Raw genomic sequence first — 17002 nt, 5'->3', positions numbered from 1 at the left:
GCTGCAGTGAGCTGAGATCACACCACTGCACTCCAGCCTAGGCAACAGAGAAAGATTCTGTCTCAAATTAAAAAAAAAAATTCAGTTCATGAATAACTGCTCTTGTACTGGGTGCTGAAGCCCTGGACCTGTGGGAGCCATGGCCCCTGCCCTCAAGGAGCTCCCAGGCCCCAGAAAGGGTTTTGATTAATAGGACCTTATGGGCTGGGTGCTGCAGACCCAAGGCTCTGCGCAGGGCATCCTCTGAAAGGTGGTGAGACCAAAGCAATCATAACCTCCAGCCACATTCAGCACCATCCCAAACAGGCTGGGAGTCTCAGCCCCTCCACCCAAAAACTCAGCCAGTCAGCCTTACAAGAACAAGGATAGCAGAAGGGAAGCCTCAGGAACAAGGCCTCCCCTTTCCCCACATCCAAGAGAGATGCAGCTTTTCTTAGGTTGTGGAAAATTACTGAGAGGCACTGTCCCCTGGGCACCTTGACCATTCTGAATAGATAAGGGGTCAGATATGCCAGGTTGGCAGGGGGCCGGCATGGTGCTAGTGTTTGGGTGTGACATGTCACTGGATACTACGGGGTGTCCGTGTCTGCCTCAGCCTCCACACAGCTGATGTGAGTATAACTCATACTAGTGAAGATGCGTGTGCACAGCAAGGCTTGTCACCAGGAGCCCAGCTAACAGACCTGGTCCATTTCTTTCCTTTAAAAAATTTTTCAAATTAGGGATTTCCTGCTCTGGATTCCCTTCCCACACCACAACAGCGTGGGAGCTGTCTTCTCTCTCTCTCTGTCTCTCTCTGTCTAATAAATTGCTCTTCCACAAAACTCTTTGGGTCCAGAGAAATTAAAAATAATATATATATTTTAATTTTCAAATTAAAAAATATTTTTTAATGCTTTTTTCTTTTGAGTTGGAGTCTTGCTTTGTCACCCAGGCTGGAGTGCAATGGCACAATCTCGGCTCACTGCAACCTCCACCTCCAGGGTTCAACTGATTCTCCTGCCTCAGCCTCCTGAGTAGCTGGGATTTCAGGCGCCCACCACCATGCCCAGCTAATTTTTGTATATTTTTAGTAGAGATGGGTTTTACCATGTTGTCCAGGCTGGTCTCAAACTCCTGACCTCAGGTGGTCCACCACCCTTTGACTCCCAAAGTGCTGGGATTACAGGCATGAGCCACCACACCCAGCCCAGACTCAATCCATTTCTGTATTGAGGGTTCCTTGGGGAGCATTCATGCATTTGGAATGTACATACCTGTGTATGCACATATACACCACTGTGTACTGAGCACCTACTGTGTGCCAGGTGCTATTCCAAGCTCATCATAGGCGTATCTTTCCTCACCGTCACTGCCACCCTGTGGGGTAGGTATTATTAATCTCCTTTAACAGAACAAAAAACAGGCTTAGAGGCTTTAGGGCAACTAGTCCAAGCTGGACAGTGGGCATCCACTTGGAATTACTGCTGGGGTCTGTCTGGCTGCAGAAGGAGTTTTGCACTGTCAGAAAAGAGGAGAGCCAACAGAGTCACAGGCAGGGTTCCTGCTGGGATGCTCCAAAGAATGGACAGAAAGGACACCAGAGACAACAATCCTCCCATCCTGGAGAGGAAGTTGTTGCTTTATTGTGTGGACAAACCCGCAGCATAACACATACGTGCCCTGCACCAGTGTAAAGAACACACCCCACAGAGATAACACGCACCATGCAATATACACCCTCACACTGTGTGTGTCATTACACATACATGCTGTAAACACACTCATGGACAAGGAGCTAGCTAAGCCTCAGAGCCTCCCCACATGCCATCCGCACCATGTCTATTTCCTATAGAAACTCTCCTGCTGCTCCCTGCTGCTGGGCAGGCTGGCAGGAAAGGCTGTGAAGCCAACACTGAGCAGCAGGCGGGGTGCGTGTGGCAGGCAGGGGAAGGATAGAGGGGGGCCTGCCCCTTGGAAAAGTCTCTCTGGCCCTCCTTCTCCATCAACTCATCTTCCTTTCCCCAGACTCCACCCATTCCCCAGCTCAGGCCCCCTTACTGCTGGCCTGGAAGTTTTGCAACAGGCTGCTCTGAGGCTCTACTCACCAATCCATGTCACCTGTCCCCAAGCCATGCCATGTCCTGGAGGACTGGCAGGAGCACTGAACAATATTTACCAAACACCCACTGTGGGAGGAGCCGAGGACGTAGCAAGAAAGCCAGCCCTGCTCTGGTGGCGCTAACAACATGGCGTGCCAGACCCCTATTGACTCCAGTGAGAATGGCACCATGTCTGAGAGGCCAAAGAAGAGACCCAGAGCCAGTGAATGAGATGTGGGGTTTACTGAGGACTTGGATACGGGAGTGATCCAATGATAGCCTACTGGACAGGAGAAACACCTTCATTTGTAAAAAGCATGCAATTTAGGCAGCAATCTTTATGGAGCCCCCTCCACCTAGCAACCTCCATTTAAGCCAGAAAAAAGGGCCTGGCTCCCCTGTGCAGCCTGTCCCTTGGAACAGGCCAGGGGTTCAGATCTCTTCGTAGATAAGAAGTGACCCTCTGGTCGGTCGAGGTGGCTCACACCTGTAATCCCAGCACTTTGGGAAGCCGAGGTAGGTTTGATCATGAGGTCAGGAGATCGAGAGACCAACCTGGCCAACATGGTGAAACCCTGTCTCTACTAATAATACAAAAATCAGCTGGGCGTGGTGACGGGCACCTGTAATCCCAGCTACTCCGGAGGCTGAAGCAGGAGAATCGCTTGAACCTGGGAGGCGGAGGTTGCAGTGAGCCGAGATTGTGCCATTGCACTCCACCTTGGGCAACAGAGCAAGACTCCATCTCAAAAAAAAAAAAAAAAGGAATTTGCACTTACCAAAAAACCCAGCAATCGTATTGTGCTCTTGGGTATTTATCCCACAGAAATAAAAACTATATTCATATAAAATCCTGTACACAAATGTTCATAACCGTCGTATTCATAATAGCCAAAAACTGGAAACAAACCCAAATATTCTTCAGTGGGCGAAGGGTTAAAGGAACTGTGGCACATTTACATTGTGGAGTACTACTCAGCAATAAGTAGGAAGCTGAGCAAGGTGGCTCATACCTGTAATCCTAGCACTTTGAGAGGCTAAGCGGGGAGGATGGCTTAAGGCCAGGAGTTCAAGACCAGCCAGGGCAACAGTGAGATCCTGTCTCTAAAAAAATAAAAAAGAATGCACTTTTTTTTTTTTTAGATGAAGTTTCCCTGGCTGGAGTGCAATGGCATGATCTTAGCTCACTGCAACTTCCGCCTCCCAGCTTCAAGCAATTCTCCTGCCTCAGCCTCCCAAATAGCTGGTATTACAGGCACCCACCACCATGCCTGGCTAATTTTAGCATTTTTAGTATATATGGGGTTTCATTATGTTGGCCAGGATGGTCTTGAATTCCTGACCTCAGGTGATCCAACCACCTCGGCCTCCCGAAGTGCTGGGATTACAGGCATGAGCCACCATGTCTGGCCACAATGCACTCTTGATATATGCAATAATTTGAATGGATTACAAGGAAATTACGCTGCATGAAGAAAAGACAATCTATAAAAGTTACATATACTCTATGATTCATTTATAGAACAGTTTTTATTTTGTTTTTTTCTTTTCTTTTTTTTTTGAGACAGAGTTTCGCTCTTGTTACCCAGGCTGGAGTGCAATGGCGCGATCTCGGCTCACTGCAACCTCCGTCTCCTGGGTTCAAACAATTCTCCTGCCTCAGCCTCCCGAGTAGCTGGGACTACAGGAGTGCACCACCATGCCCAGCTAATTTTTGTATTTTTAGTAGAGATGGGGTTTCACCATGTTGACCAGGATGGTCTCTATCTCTTGACCTCGTGATCCACCCGTCTCGGCCTCCCAAAGTGCTGGGATTATAGGCGTGAGCCACCGCGCCCGGCCTATTTTCATTTAACATTTTTTTTTATCATCCAGCCCAAAATGTCACATAGAACAATTTTTAAATGACAAGATTGTCAAGATGGAGAACAGGTTAGTGATCGCCAGGGTTTAGGGGCTGGGGAAGCGGTGCGTGTGGCTCTGCAGGGGTTGGGGAGTCTTGTGGACATGAAACACTTCTGTACCTTGATTGCGTTGATGGTAAGCCAAAGTTACACATGTGATAAAATTACATAGAACTACACACACCAGCTACTCAGGATGCTGAGGCTGGAGAATCGCTTGACCAGGGAGTTGGAGGTTGCAGTGAGCTGAGATAGTGCCACTGCACTCCCGCCTGGCCACAGAGCAAGACTCCGTCTCAAAAAAAAAAAAAGAATCACACACACACACACACACACACACACACACACACACGGGCTCTTGTGAAGCTGCTGAAATCTGAATAAGCTCTGTAGATTGTACCAATATGGACTTCCTGGTTTTTGACATAACTATGTTGTAGTTATACAAGGCATTAACATGGGGAGAGGCTGGGAAAAGGTGCTCAGGAATTCCCTGTACATTTTCTTTTTACAACTTCCTGTGAGTCATTTCAAAATAAAAAGGTTTTTTTCTAAAAAATGTATAAACAGTTTGGCAGTTTCTTTAAAAATTGATCGCTGGGCGTGGTGGCTCTGCCTGTAATCACAGCACTTTGGGAGGCCGAGGCGGGCAGATCACAAGGTCAGGAGATTGAGACCATCCTGGCCAACACGGTGAAACCCCATCTCTATTTAAAAAAAAAAAAAAAAAAAAAAAAAATCCATCATGCCCTGCAGCCAGGCACAGTGGCTCACGCCTGTAATCCCAACACTTTTAGAGGCTGAGGCAGGTAGATTATCTGAGGCCAGGAGTTCGAAACCAGCCTGGTCAACATGGCAAAACCCTGTCTCTATTAAAAATACAAAAAATTAGCCGGGCGTGGTTGGGCACGCCTGTAGTCCCAGCTACTCGGGAGGCTGACACATGAGAATCTCTTGAACCTGGGAGGCAGAGGTTGCAGTGAGCCAAGATGGAATCAGTGCACTCCAGCCTGAGATTCTGTCTCAAAAAAAAAAAAATTATTTTCATATCCCCACAATATGACCCAGCCATTCCACTCTCCAGTATTTACTCAAGACAAGTGAAAGCAGATGTCCACACAGAGACTTGCACGTGAACACTCACAGCAGCTTTATGTGTGATGGCCCCACACTGAAACAAAACAGGTCCATGATGGATCCACACACTGTAGAATATCCACACAGTGGGATACTTCTTAGCAAGGAAAAGGAGCAAAGTGTTGATACTCGCAGCAGCATGGTGAATCTCAAAATGGTTATGCTGAGTGAAGGAAGCCAGACACAAAAGAGAACATACCGTGTGGTTCCATTTATATAAAAATTATAGAAAATGCAAACTAATCTTTAGTGATGAAAAGATCAGGCCGGGCATGGTGGCTCATGCCTGTAATCCCAACACTTTGGGAGGCTGAGCCTGGTGGATACTTGAGATCAGGAGTTTGAGACCAGCCTGGCCAATATGATGAAACCCTGTCTCTACTAAAAATACAAACATTAGCCAGGTGTGGTGGCTCATTCCTGTATTCCCAGGTACTTGGGAGGCTGAGGCAGGAGAATCACTTGAACCTGGAAGGTGGAGGTTGCTGTGAGCCAAGATTGTGCCATTGCACTCCAGGCTGGGCAACACAGTGAGACTTTATCTCTAAAAAAAAAAAAAAAAAAATCAGTGCAGTGCAGGGTGGGGAGCGGTGTGAGGGAGGGATTACCAAGAGGCCCAAGGAAGTTTTTGAGGAAGATTGATATGTTATCACCATTGCAGTGGAGCATTCTTATTTTTTTCTTTTTTGAGACAGAGTCTCACTCTGTCATCTAGGCTAGAGTTCAGTGGCACGATCTCAGCTCACTGCAACCTCCACCTCCCAGGTTCAAGTGATTCTCCTGCCTCAGCCTCCTGAGTAGCTGGGATTACAGGCACGTGCCACTATGCCTAATTTTTGTATTTTTAGTAGAGGTGGGGTTTCACCATGTTGGCCAGGCTGATCTCAAACTCCTGACCTTATGATTCGCCCACTTCGGCCTCCCAAAATGCTGGGATTACAGGCGTGAGCTACCACACCTGGCCTTACAGTGCAGCTTTCACAGGTGTGCACATATGTTAAAACACTTCTATATATTCTAAATAGGTGCATCTTGTTATGCATCAGAGATGCCCCAATAAAGTGGAAAAATCAAGCTGGGTAAGTTGACAGAAGGTGATGAGGAACAGGTGCTCTTTATTTAGGGTGCTGATTCTGTCCAAGAGTCTGCTCTAACAATTCCTCAGGAATTTCCACTCTTCTGACCAGATGGGTGGCTCCCAGGTGTCCTAAACCTGGGGCTCAGGGATTCGTTGGATCAAACTGAATGGCATCCTTTGTGATTGGTCTGATCTCAGAAGAAATTACCCATTTGGGAGCAGCCTTCCTAAGCATTTGACCCTTTTTGCACAGATGAGGTCAGGGGAGCCCAGAGAGGTTACCTCCTTGCCCCAGAACACACAGCACAGCTAGGGTGAGTAGCTAATTCATGAACCATGACCGGAGTGGGACGAAGGTGAAGCTGCCTCTGTGTAGAGGTGGGAAGCTCAGCTCTGAAGGCCCTGCCATCTCAGCCATAGCAGATGACTCCTACAGACTTGGAGATGCAAGCTAATAGAATTGCTTCTGTATGGATTTATAATTAGCAGTTTCTGTGAAGCCCGAGTCCAGCCCAGAACCCAAGAGCCAAAATTCCACTCACCCTCACCACCTGCTTGGGTTATTCAGCTCAGGGGATTGGGGAGAGCTGGTTGGAAATTGTCAAGGGCTTGTCCTACCTCTGGGAATCCAGACTTACTACCTCTTCCCTGGTGCTGCCTAATGGGGGCCTAGGCTCCGCATTCTACAAGGACCCATCCAAAGAGGAGGAGCTGTTTTCTCTGCAGAAGTGCAGGAGGAGGGGCAGAGAGGAGCACTGTCACTGTCTCAGTCACAGGGATGTTAAAAGACAGAGCAGGGTCCGGTTTTCCCATGAGTTCTCTCCTGGTCTCCATGGTTGTCCTTTTGTCCCTACCCAAAAACTACCAAGGCTCTGTCCATCACCTTCACTGCATCTCTGGTCCTTCCCCTTTCGTGATCTCAGCTGTCCCAGAGCTTCAAATACTATCATTGCTTAGCGTAGCAGAAAGCTTGCCACAGGTTTTTTTGCTTAAAATGACTGACGAGGCAAGGCTAATGGATTTAGGTGGCCAAAAAAAAAAAAAAAGCAAAAACAGTCTTCATTAAACTCAGATGGCAAAAGATTAAAGATGTCTGCTCCCTGCCCCCTGCATCCTTATCCCACAAGATGACACTGAAATAAAAGGGGCCCAGCGATGACAGCGTGAGCAGGGGCACCCTGTTGCTGAGCTGCAGCTGTACCCTCAGGCAGAGGACAAGGCAGGAGCCCCAAACCTCACCAGAGCTGAGGGCCAGGAGAATCTTGCAGAATGGCCTCCCGGGAAGATGGAAGGTGGGGACAGGGCCATGTGGCAGCAACTCGAAAACGTCCCATGCTCTCGTGTTCTGGGAGGATCACGGGGAGTTCTGCCAAGGTTTAGATCAGCAACGGGGAAGCTGGGCCTCTGGATACGGACAAGGGCTGTGGGACGCTGGCTCCACTCTGAATGGTTCCCCTACGCTGAGTGACAACCAACCCTACTTCTCAGTGGTTTACAATACAAAGGTTTATTCCCTGTCTGGGATCCCTGTTGGCTGTGGGCGGGCGGTGGCTCAGCTCCATGCTTCTTCCTCATTCAGGGGCGAGCCACACAGAGCAGCCCCCAGTGGTCTATGCTGCTCTCTCAGGCTGAGTGACAGCAGAACCATCCAAAGGCTCTTCAAGCCTCTGCTCAGAGTGGCCCCCGCCTGTCCAATGGCCAGACCAGCAGTGCAGGGTGGGAGGGAGTATAATCCTTTCCAATCCAGGCAGCGAGTATTTGGGAGCAACCATTTGCTTTACCCGCTCTGATAACTCCGACAACTCCAGCATGGATATCTGCAGCCCCTTCCTCCCCCAGAGCATCAGACCTGGATACCGTGTAGCCTGCTACTCAGCCCTACCAGAGGCGTCCCAGGCAGCTGGCATTGAACCACCCCGCATTCTGGATTGCCTCTAGCTCAAACTTCCTCTCTCTATTCTGGTTGAGGGCAAGAGCTTGTATTCAGTGGCCCCGGCCCCCAACCCAGAGGTCATGCCAGATTCCCTTTCTCCCTCTCTCCCCACAGCCAGTCTGTCAGCAAGTTCTTCTGTGTCCTCATCAGAGTCACACTGCTGCCCCTCGGCTTCCTGCCCCTAAATCCATCCTCTGCACAGCAGTGAAGAGGGCTTTATGAAGATTGTTCTCTGTGTGAAACTGTTCAGAGCTTCCATTAGGCCTGGAATAAAATCCAGTCTCCCTGTGGTGGCCTCAAGCCTTCCCCACCTCATCTCCCTCCAATCTCCCCCTCAGCCACCTCGCCTCTTGCTGGCCTTGAATCTGCCAACGTTGGCAAAATATCGCTCCTGGCCCGGCACGGTGGCTCACGCCTGGAATCCCAGCACTTTGGGAGGCTGAGGAGGGAGGATCACTTGCGGTCAGGAGTTCGAGAGCAGCCTGGTCAACACGGTAAAACCTCATCTCTACTAAAAATACCAAAATTAGTCAGGCGTGGTGGCAGGTGTTAGACTTTCCGCCGAGCTCAATGAGGAAACAGAGACCGGAGTGAGGAAATTAAAAGCCAATTTATTCGGCTCCCGGGCGAGGTTCTATGGTCCGAGAAGGGGCCAGAGAAGTCGCACTTCTCTTCTTGCGGCGTGGGGTTTTATAGGGAATAGAGGTAGCTGATTGACTACGGGGGAAACAAAGACAAGGTAGTTCTATTGGGTATTAAAAGACTGGGGACGGGCGAGGTGAACAAAGCGGGGGCATTTCCATTGGGTATGAAGGGAGTGAGCACGGACGAGGGGCTGGCCGAGGATGTACGGGGGAGCTACCATAGGGCAGGCTCTTGGCAGGCCTTTTCAGAATTTATGGCAGGTGCAGGCTGAGATTGGAATGCGGAAATCGGAAAGGGGAGCCTGCGTGTAGAGGGCAAATGCTGAGCAATGTGCTCAGTATGATGATGTAGTTTTTAGGCACAGAGAGAGAAGGGCATGTCCATTCGGCTCCCAAGGAGGCACCGGCCTTACATTCCGACCTTTTTGATGATATAGGACGTCGCTTCTTTTCTGGCTACTTCCTGCTGAACAGGGGCGAAGTTGGGGGGTCAGTTGGCCGGTGCCTCAGTCGGGATTCGGACATAGGGGTGAAGTAACATCTGGTTTACGGCTACCCTAGAAATTTCCCTTATGCGTGCTTGTAGAAACCTGAGAAAGAACGGGGCTAACATTAGTAAAAGACAAACTATGATTAAGGGAATTACAACGGGAGCCAGCCAGGTAAATATGGGAGATTGCCACCAGTTAAAGAAAGAGACTTGTACATTCTGTTTCCTTCGGAGGTCTTCCTGGAGGCGGTGGAGAGTATTGACATTTTCTTCTACTAGGCCTGTTTCGTTGATGTAATAGCAACACTGTTCCTGGAGAAACAGACAGGTACCCCCTTTTTCTGCCGTTAACAGGTCTAGGGCCCGCCGGTTTTGGAGAGTTACCTGGGCCAGTGACGTTATCTGTCGCTGGAGAGATGCCAGAGAGGCAGCCGATGCTTCAATGGCCACCCGGAGCTTGTCCTCCAGCTGAGCGGCCGAAGTGACACTGTAACCCATAGCTCCACTTCCTATCCCAGCTGCTGCCAGAGAGGTTGCTAAAGAGAGGCCTATTACTATTGGGAGGAAGACTGCTCGTTTGTTCTGGTGATTAGGGGAGGGTACGATGAGGGATAGGAACTCAGCTTGCCCATACACTTCTAACTGTGGGACTAGGGTGACGGGCACGCAGGGGAACGTGAAGGATGTTTTGATAACTTTGGTTAGGGTTTCATTATACCAAAAGTATTCTCCTGGGGGCACATAAAGGGAAGATTTTACATTTACTGTGGTGTTGCACTTGAGGCTGGGGTTATTAGCTATTCCATAACATAGAGAGAGAGAGAGTGGGAATGTATTTTGAATAATGGGATTCCTGTTAAGGTGGTGTCAGGTCCTGTGGGCGTTCGTGACAAGTTGAATCCGGTCCGGAGGGGAACTGCAGCTAGGGGGGGTTGGTTAAGAGATGCACATAGAAAACAATCTGTGAAGTTATCGGCTTCAGTTAAGCTCAACATGTTAGCACCTTGTTGTACTAGTGTTATCCATGAGAAAGGCTGGGGAGTGTTACTCGAGGGCTCGATTTGGTCAGTTAAGGTGGCTTCATTTTGTCGGATGGTGTTGCTCAATGAGTTAAGTCGGTCTATTTCTATGGGCAGAGTGCGGGTATAGACTCGATATATTAGCCACGTACCACTGGGGTGGCTATTTTGAAACCAGAAGTATATTTTGCCTGTAGTGCCCTTTTCCCAGTGGATGTTCCAGGGGTCATGGATAATAAGAGACACTTTACCTTGGTTGTCTAAAAGGAGCATATCACTTGGTGGGGCACCTTCAGTATGAAAGGGCTTGTGTATGACACAGTTAGCGTACGGGCACCCACCATAGGTTTGATTCCATAAACGACAGCGGTCCTGGGTTTGCTGATATAGGAAACAGAGGGCAAAGGCATCTTTAGAACTCCTAATAGTGTTGGACTTGGATTGCGGGAATTCGAACTTTATAGCTGACTGGCACCCTGCGGGTTGGCAGTCTGCTTGGGCGAGGTAATGAGTTTTAGTGGTGGGGCCATCTGCCCAGGACTCTTGAAGGTAGAACCACCAGACATAGTAAGGACTGGCGTTAAGGGGAAGGACTAGAATGACTGTGATGAGAAAGGTTTGGAGGGTCAGAGGATAACGAGCAAGGGCCCCGTGTGAGGCGTAGGCGAGTGGGGCCCAAGGTTTCGGACCTCCATTGACGATCCTCAGGGGCCAATTTGAGGCGGGACACATGGTACCAAGGGTTGTGGCCTAAAAGTTTGGCGGCAGTTGGGGTAGTTAGGACAACGATGTGGGGTCCTGACCACCTGGGCTGCAGAGACCCCGGTTTGAGTTCCCGGAGGAGGACGCTGTCACCTGGCTGGAGAGGTACTGCAGGATGGGAGTCCTCCAGTCCTGGAACTACAGGAAGAGTGCGGTCTGCGTGTTCCCTGAGTAAGTGACGGAGAAGAGAGAGGTAGGGGAGGTAAGAAGCCAGAGGAGGTGGTTGTACTGGGAGATTGTGAGAAACCAAAAAAGGCTTGCCATGAGAGGGCATATGGGTAAAATTAATTTGCTAGTCTTGGGCTGGTAATTTGCCCCGCATCTGGTGAGTAGGGAACTGTGGCTTTAAGCCACCCTGAGAGGAGACTTTAGAGCAAGTGGCACATGCTTTGTATACTTGCTCTATTGTCTGTTGCAAGCCCGGTAGGGAAAAAAGGGGCTGTACAAAGCGATATAACACCTTGGGTCCTATATGCAAGGATTGATGTATTTCAGCAATTATCTTTGAGGCCTGTGCCCGGGGAAGGGCGATTTTGTTATCCAGGAAAATCCAGCCCTGGTCTGACTCATTTCCCCCTTCTAATATGAGGGCCTGTTTTTCTGAGGGTGAGTAAACTGGCGGTGTAGATGTGGCAAGGAAAAGAACCGGAGTTGGGGCTGGTCCGATATTAGTTAAGGATTTAGCTGCTGCATCTGCCCTTGCATTGCCCCGGGAAACAGCATCTTGCTGGGGCTGGTGCCCTCGACAATGAATGACAGCAACATCCTTGGGCAGCAGTAGGGCCTTCAGGAGATTAGAGATTTGAGTAGCATTGACTATGGGAGATCCCTTTGTAGTGAAGGAATCCCCGTTCTTTCCAGAGGGCAGAATGGCAATGGGTAATAAGGAAAGCATACTTTGAATCAGTATAAATATTCACTCGCTTTCCCTGTGCAAGCGTGAGAGCTCGGGTTAAGGCAACGAGTTCTGCTTTCTGCGAGGTGGTTCCATCAGGAAGTCGGCCAGCCTCGAGAGTAGCTGAATCTGTAACTACTGCGTAAGCTGCTCTTCGCTGTCCCTCAGCTGTTGTTATGGAACTCCCATCTACATATAGAGTGAGGTCTGGGTTAGGTAGAGGAAGGTCGGTTAGGCCTTCTCTGGGTTTGGCAAATGTGTTTATGAGTTCAGGACAGGAGTGGGCTGGGGAGGGAGAGTGAGATGGGAGAGGAAGCAAAGTAGCCGGATTAAGGGGGGAGGTGTGATGGAGGCTTACTGAAGGATTTTCAATGAAGAGTAGATGAAACTCCTGTAAACGGGAGGGTCCTAGATGCATGAGGGATTTATGAGAGAGAAGGTCAGTAAGTCGATGAGGAGAGAACACTGAGATGGGCTGGCCTAAAGTAAGCTTTAGGGATTCTTTGGTCAGCTCTGTTGCCGCTCCTAGGGCTCGCAGGCACGGCTGCCATCCTCTGACAGTGGGATCGAGCTGTTTAGACAAATAGGCTACAGGACGATAGATGGGGCCTAGAGGTTGGGTTAAGACCCCCACTGCTGTTCCCTGTTTTTCATCAGTGAACAAATGGAAAGGACGTGTAAGATCTGGCAATTGAAGAGGAGGTGCCGTGGACAGGGCAGTCTGCAGAATTTTAAAGGCTTTCTTCACAGCCCCTGGATGGGAGAGAGGTCCCGTGGGAGTGTCTTTGGCTGCCGCATATAAGGGCTTAGCCAAAGTGGCGAAGTTAGGAATCCAGTGACGGAAAAAACCCACAAATCCTAGAAAGGAGAGGATTTCGTCAGCCGTTTCCGGGGGCTGCAGTGCAAGTAGTGCCTTCCGACCGACCGGTCGGTTGTTAAGCCTTTAGTTTGGGGAGTTAGATGAATACCTAAATAGATTACCGAGGTGACCGACAGCTGTGCTTTGGAGGGGGAAACCCGATATCCCCTAGACTTAAGGAAATTAAGGAGAGTGGCAGTATGCTGCTGTGACCTGGAGAGGGAAGGGCTGTAAAGCAGCAGGTCATCCACGTACTGCAAGAGGAGACTAGGCTGCAGGGGGCAAGAGGTTAGATCAGCCGCTAATGCTTGTCCAAATATATGAGGGCTGTCTCTAAAGCCCTGGGGCAGGACTGTCCAGGTCAACTGCTGTGAGAGGTTAGTGTCCGGATCAGTCCAAGTAAAGGCAAAGAGGAAATATGAATCCGGGTGTAGGGGGATGGTAAAAAAGGCATCCTTGAGGTCAAGGACTGTAAAATAAGAGGTATTAGAGGGAACATGGGATAAGAGGGTGTAAGGGTTGGGAACCACTGGGTGGAGGGGAATTACTGCCTTATTGATAAGGCGTAGGTCCTGAACTAGGTGATAGCCGCACGGCTTTTGGACTGGCCATTACAGGCTTAGAGGTATTCCATATTAAGGGATTAACCACATTAGGAGGGATAGGGGGTTGAGACAAGGGGTTGAGCCCAGGCATAGGGTTGGTTAGGAGGGGCAGTAGGAGGCGACTGGGTGATAGGTTTGAGTATGGGGGCCAGTAAGTTGGAGAGTGGCCCCCACAGTTTGGAAAATATCTCATCCTAATAGGGGAACTGAGCATGAGGGTATGATTAGAAAAGACTGAGAAAAGGGGTGTTTTTGGAGGACACAGGCCAAAGGATGAGTTTGATTAGGGTAGGAAGGCTCTCCGTTAAGTCCCATAACTGAAACCTGGGAAGGTATACTAGGCCCTGAGTAGGAAGGCAATACAGAACAGGCAACTCCCATGTCCATTAAGAAGAAAATGGACTTACCCGCTACTTGCAGCATTTTCCTAGGCTTGGCAAGGGTGATGGAGGTCCTCGAGTCTGGGCTGCATCAATTGTCCATGAGGCCGAGGAGTTTAAATGAAGGGACTGCATTCTTTGGACTGGCCTGCCCCTCACATGGAGATGCAGGGGGTGAGCCTGTAGTCCGGGACGGGCAGTCTACCTTCCAGTGTCCAGTCTGTTTGCAGATAGGACAGGGGCCAGGGGCCGGACGTGGACAGGGGCACCGTCGGGCCCAGTGCCCCTCCTGGCCGCATTTGAAGCAGGGCCCGGGCAGGATCTTCGAAGCAGTCTGGGCAGGTCTCGAGGGACCCCTTTGGGGGGGTCTTAATGAGCCCCCTACGCCAGACGCTTGGTAAGCTGCTGGTCTTAGGGCCACTACAAGAGCTTGGGATTGGAGGCTTACCTGTTGCTGTAAATGGGCCTGGCGGATGGCCTCAGCCTTTTCCTCTCGGCTATTAAAACTTTAAATGCCATGTTTACCAGGTCTCCTATGGGAGTTTGGGTTTACTTGGGTATGTAGGACTATAGCGTTGGTTAATTGGTTAAGGAAGGTAGCTGGGTTAAGTTATAGGCCTGAGTGAGATAGGGGAATTTTTAGTGTAAACAGTAGGATTGGTGGAGAATGACCCCAGGCGTTTTTAATGGTGGCTAAATTAGCGAGACAGAAGGGAACGTGTACTTGGATGACACCTTTCGTTGTAGCTAGTTTGCAGAGGGGACAAAGGAGGGAGTTCTCATTGGTGGGAGCGCTGTGTAGGTGAGCGTGAGCACTAGCAGGAGAGGCTATGTTAGGACTCGGAGGAGGAGGAGGTGAGGGGGTTGGGAGCAGCTTGAAAGAGGAGGAGGAGGGGGGTTGGGAGCAGGTTGAAAGAGGAGGAGGGGGAGGGGGGTTGGGGGCAGTTTGAAAGAGGAGGCTCACACAAGCCCCGTAGCTGTTAGGCTGTGGGACTACACATAAACTGAGTCACACAGACACTCACTCAAGAGCAGGAAAAAGGAAAAGTACCCAAGCGGGAGCCGGCTCGTGAAAGAGCGAGTTGAAGTTTGAGACCCAGAGGTTTAAAGGGCTCCTAATTACCCAAACCGCCGCCGCTGCGGAGATGATCGGTAGGGCGGATCAGCGTCCCGAGCCGTCCCACCGAACACCGACGAGCACGAGAGGATGCAGGATCAACGGGACGTCTCCCGAAGAACTCTGATCCTGAGTGACCCCTTACGGGGAGAAAGACAAAAGTGTACGGACGTCTCCGGCACACTTAAGTCTTTGAAACGAGACGAGACCGGGGCTGCGGGGCCCGCGGTAAACGAGGGGAGGGGGAGTCCCTGACGCGGCCGCGTTTTCGAGCAGGGAGTCCGAGGAGCAGCTAGCGGGAAAAGTTGTGGGTAATAGAAGTCTTACCTCGAGGCGGAAGGCTCCTGGTCTCGCAGAGGGTTTTGGCACCAAATGTTAGACTTTCCGCCGAGCTCAATGAGGAAACAGAGACCGGAGTGAGGAAATTAAAAGCCAATTTATTCGGCTCCCGGGCGAGGTTCTATGGTCCGAGAAGGGGCCAGAGAAGTCGCGCTTCTCTTCTTGCGGCGTGGGGTTTTATAGGGAATAGAGGTAGCTGATTGACTACGGGGGAAACAAAGACAAGGTAGTTCTATTGGGTATTAAAAGACTGGGGACGGGCGAGGTGAACAAAGCGGGGGCATTTCCATTGGGTATGAAGGGAGTGAGCACGGACGAGGGGCTGGCCGAGGATGTACGGGGGAGCTACCATAGGGCAGGCTCTTGGCAGGCCTTTTCAGAATTTATGGCAGGTGCAGGCTGAGATTGGAATGCGGAAATCGGAAAGGGGAGCCTGCGTGTAGAGGGCAAATGCTGAGCAATGTGCTCAGTATGATGATGTAGTTTTTAGGCACAGAGAGAGAAGGGCATGTCCATTCGGCTCCCAAGGAGGCACCGGCCTTACAGCAGGCACCTGCAATCCCAGCTACTTGGGAGTCTGAGGCAGGAGAATCGCTTGAAGCCGGGAGGCGAGCTAGCGGAGATGGCGCCACTGCACTCCAGCCTGGGGGACAAGAGCGAGACTCCATTTCAAAAACAAAAAAAATACTGCTCTTGACAGTGGATGCCTCATCCCTTCTATGAACACGGAGCACAAAGCAGGTGCCCAATAAATAACCAGGCGAGTGAGAACTATGACTGCCAAACTCCTTCCCCTCCTTGCTGTGTGCTGGGTGGGGTGGGGGTCACAAAAATGGATCCCACCTTTGTAAGGCCGGTCGCCTCGCCTCGCCGGGAACTCGGACACCGCCCCCGCCCCCGAGCTTGGACACGCCCACACCCCCTCCCTCTCCCGGAGCCCGGACATGCCCCATCCGCGCCTGGAAACCACATCATTACTCCACGCCCACTTCTGCACTCCACACTAGGCTCTGCACTCAGCACCTAGCCAGCTGTTGAAGAACCCTGCCAAAATGCAAAAGAAGTCTTGTAAATCTACCCAATAGCAGTCAAACCCTGCCTACCTGCCAATAGCAAGCTTGCCCGGCCCACGCCCTGCTCTCCCACAACCAATCAAACACCTCCACTCCCTATAAAACCCACGTCTGAGCGGAGTCCGAGCGACTTCTCCGGCCCCTCCTGTTGGCCTGCAGAACCTCGCCCGGGAGCTGAATAAATTCGCATTTGGCTCTTCTTGTTCTGGTCTCAGTTTCCTCATTTTAAATTCGGCAATAACCCTTACAACCTTTACTGGCCCTCCAGCAGCTGAGTCTATTTGGTTTTTATTGTTGTTGTTTTTGTCGCCCAGGCTGGAGTGCAGTGGCATGATCTCGGCTCACCGCAACCTCTGCCTCCTGGGTTCAAGTGATTCTCCCGCCTCAGCCTCCCAAGTAGCTGGGATTACAAGCACGTGCCACCATGCCCAGCTAATTCTGTATTTTTAGTAGAGACAGGGTTTCACCATGTTGGTCAGGCTGGTCTTATACTCCTGACCTCAGGTGATGGGCCCACCTGATAACCTGAGGTCAGGGATTACAGGTGTGAGCCGCTGAGCCCAGTCCGTTTATTTTTAGAGACAGTATCTCACTCTGTGGCCCAGGCTGGAGCACAATGGCAGGATCATAGCTCATTGCAACCCTGCTCCCCTGGCCTCAAGCGATCCTCCCACCTCAGCCTCCCA

General features: G+C 50.6%; 1 protein-coding gene across 3 annotated transcripts; it reads right to left on the bottom strand.

Moving 5' to 3' along the window:
• Nucleotides 1–8798: 8798 nt before the first annotated feature.
• Nucleotides 8799–15783, bottom strand: LOC135271276 (putative endogenous retrovirus group FC1 Env polyprotein). 3 transcript variants are annotated; one of them, XM_064368204.1, is made up of 2 exons: nt 14236–15783; nt 8799–13935 (listed from the first exon to the last, which is right to left on the bottom strand). In XM_064368204.1, exon 2 carries the CDS (start codon nt 11016–11018, stop codon nt 10065–10067), a length of 954 nt encoding a protein of 317 aa, XP_064224274.1. In that variant the 5' UTR covers nt 11019–13935; nt 14236–15783; the 3' UTR covers nt 8799–10064. The 3 variants fall into 3 exon arrangements, with proteins under 3 accessions (XP_064224274.1, XP_064224275.1, XP_064224276.1); XM_064368205.1 differs by having other exon boundaries at nt 14911–15783; XM_064368206.1 differs by having other exon boundaries at nt 15232–15783.
• Nucleotides 15784–17002: the final 1219 nt, after the last annotated feature.

Source organism: Aotus nancymaae, unplaced genomic scaffold (genome assembly GCF_030222135.1).
Source record: "Aotus nancymaae isolate 86718 unplaced genomic scaffold, 86718_ANA_hifiasm-v0.15.2.pri h1tg000076l, whole genome shotgun sequence".
NCBI lineage: Eukaryota > Metazoa > Chordata > Mammalia > Primates > Aotidae > Aotus > Aotus nancymaae.
The sequence above is the reverse complement of the archived record's forward strand: the minus strand, read 5'-3'. Positions and strand labels throughout refer to the sequence as shown.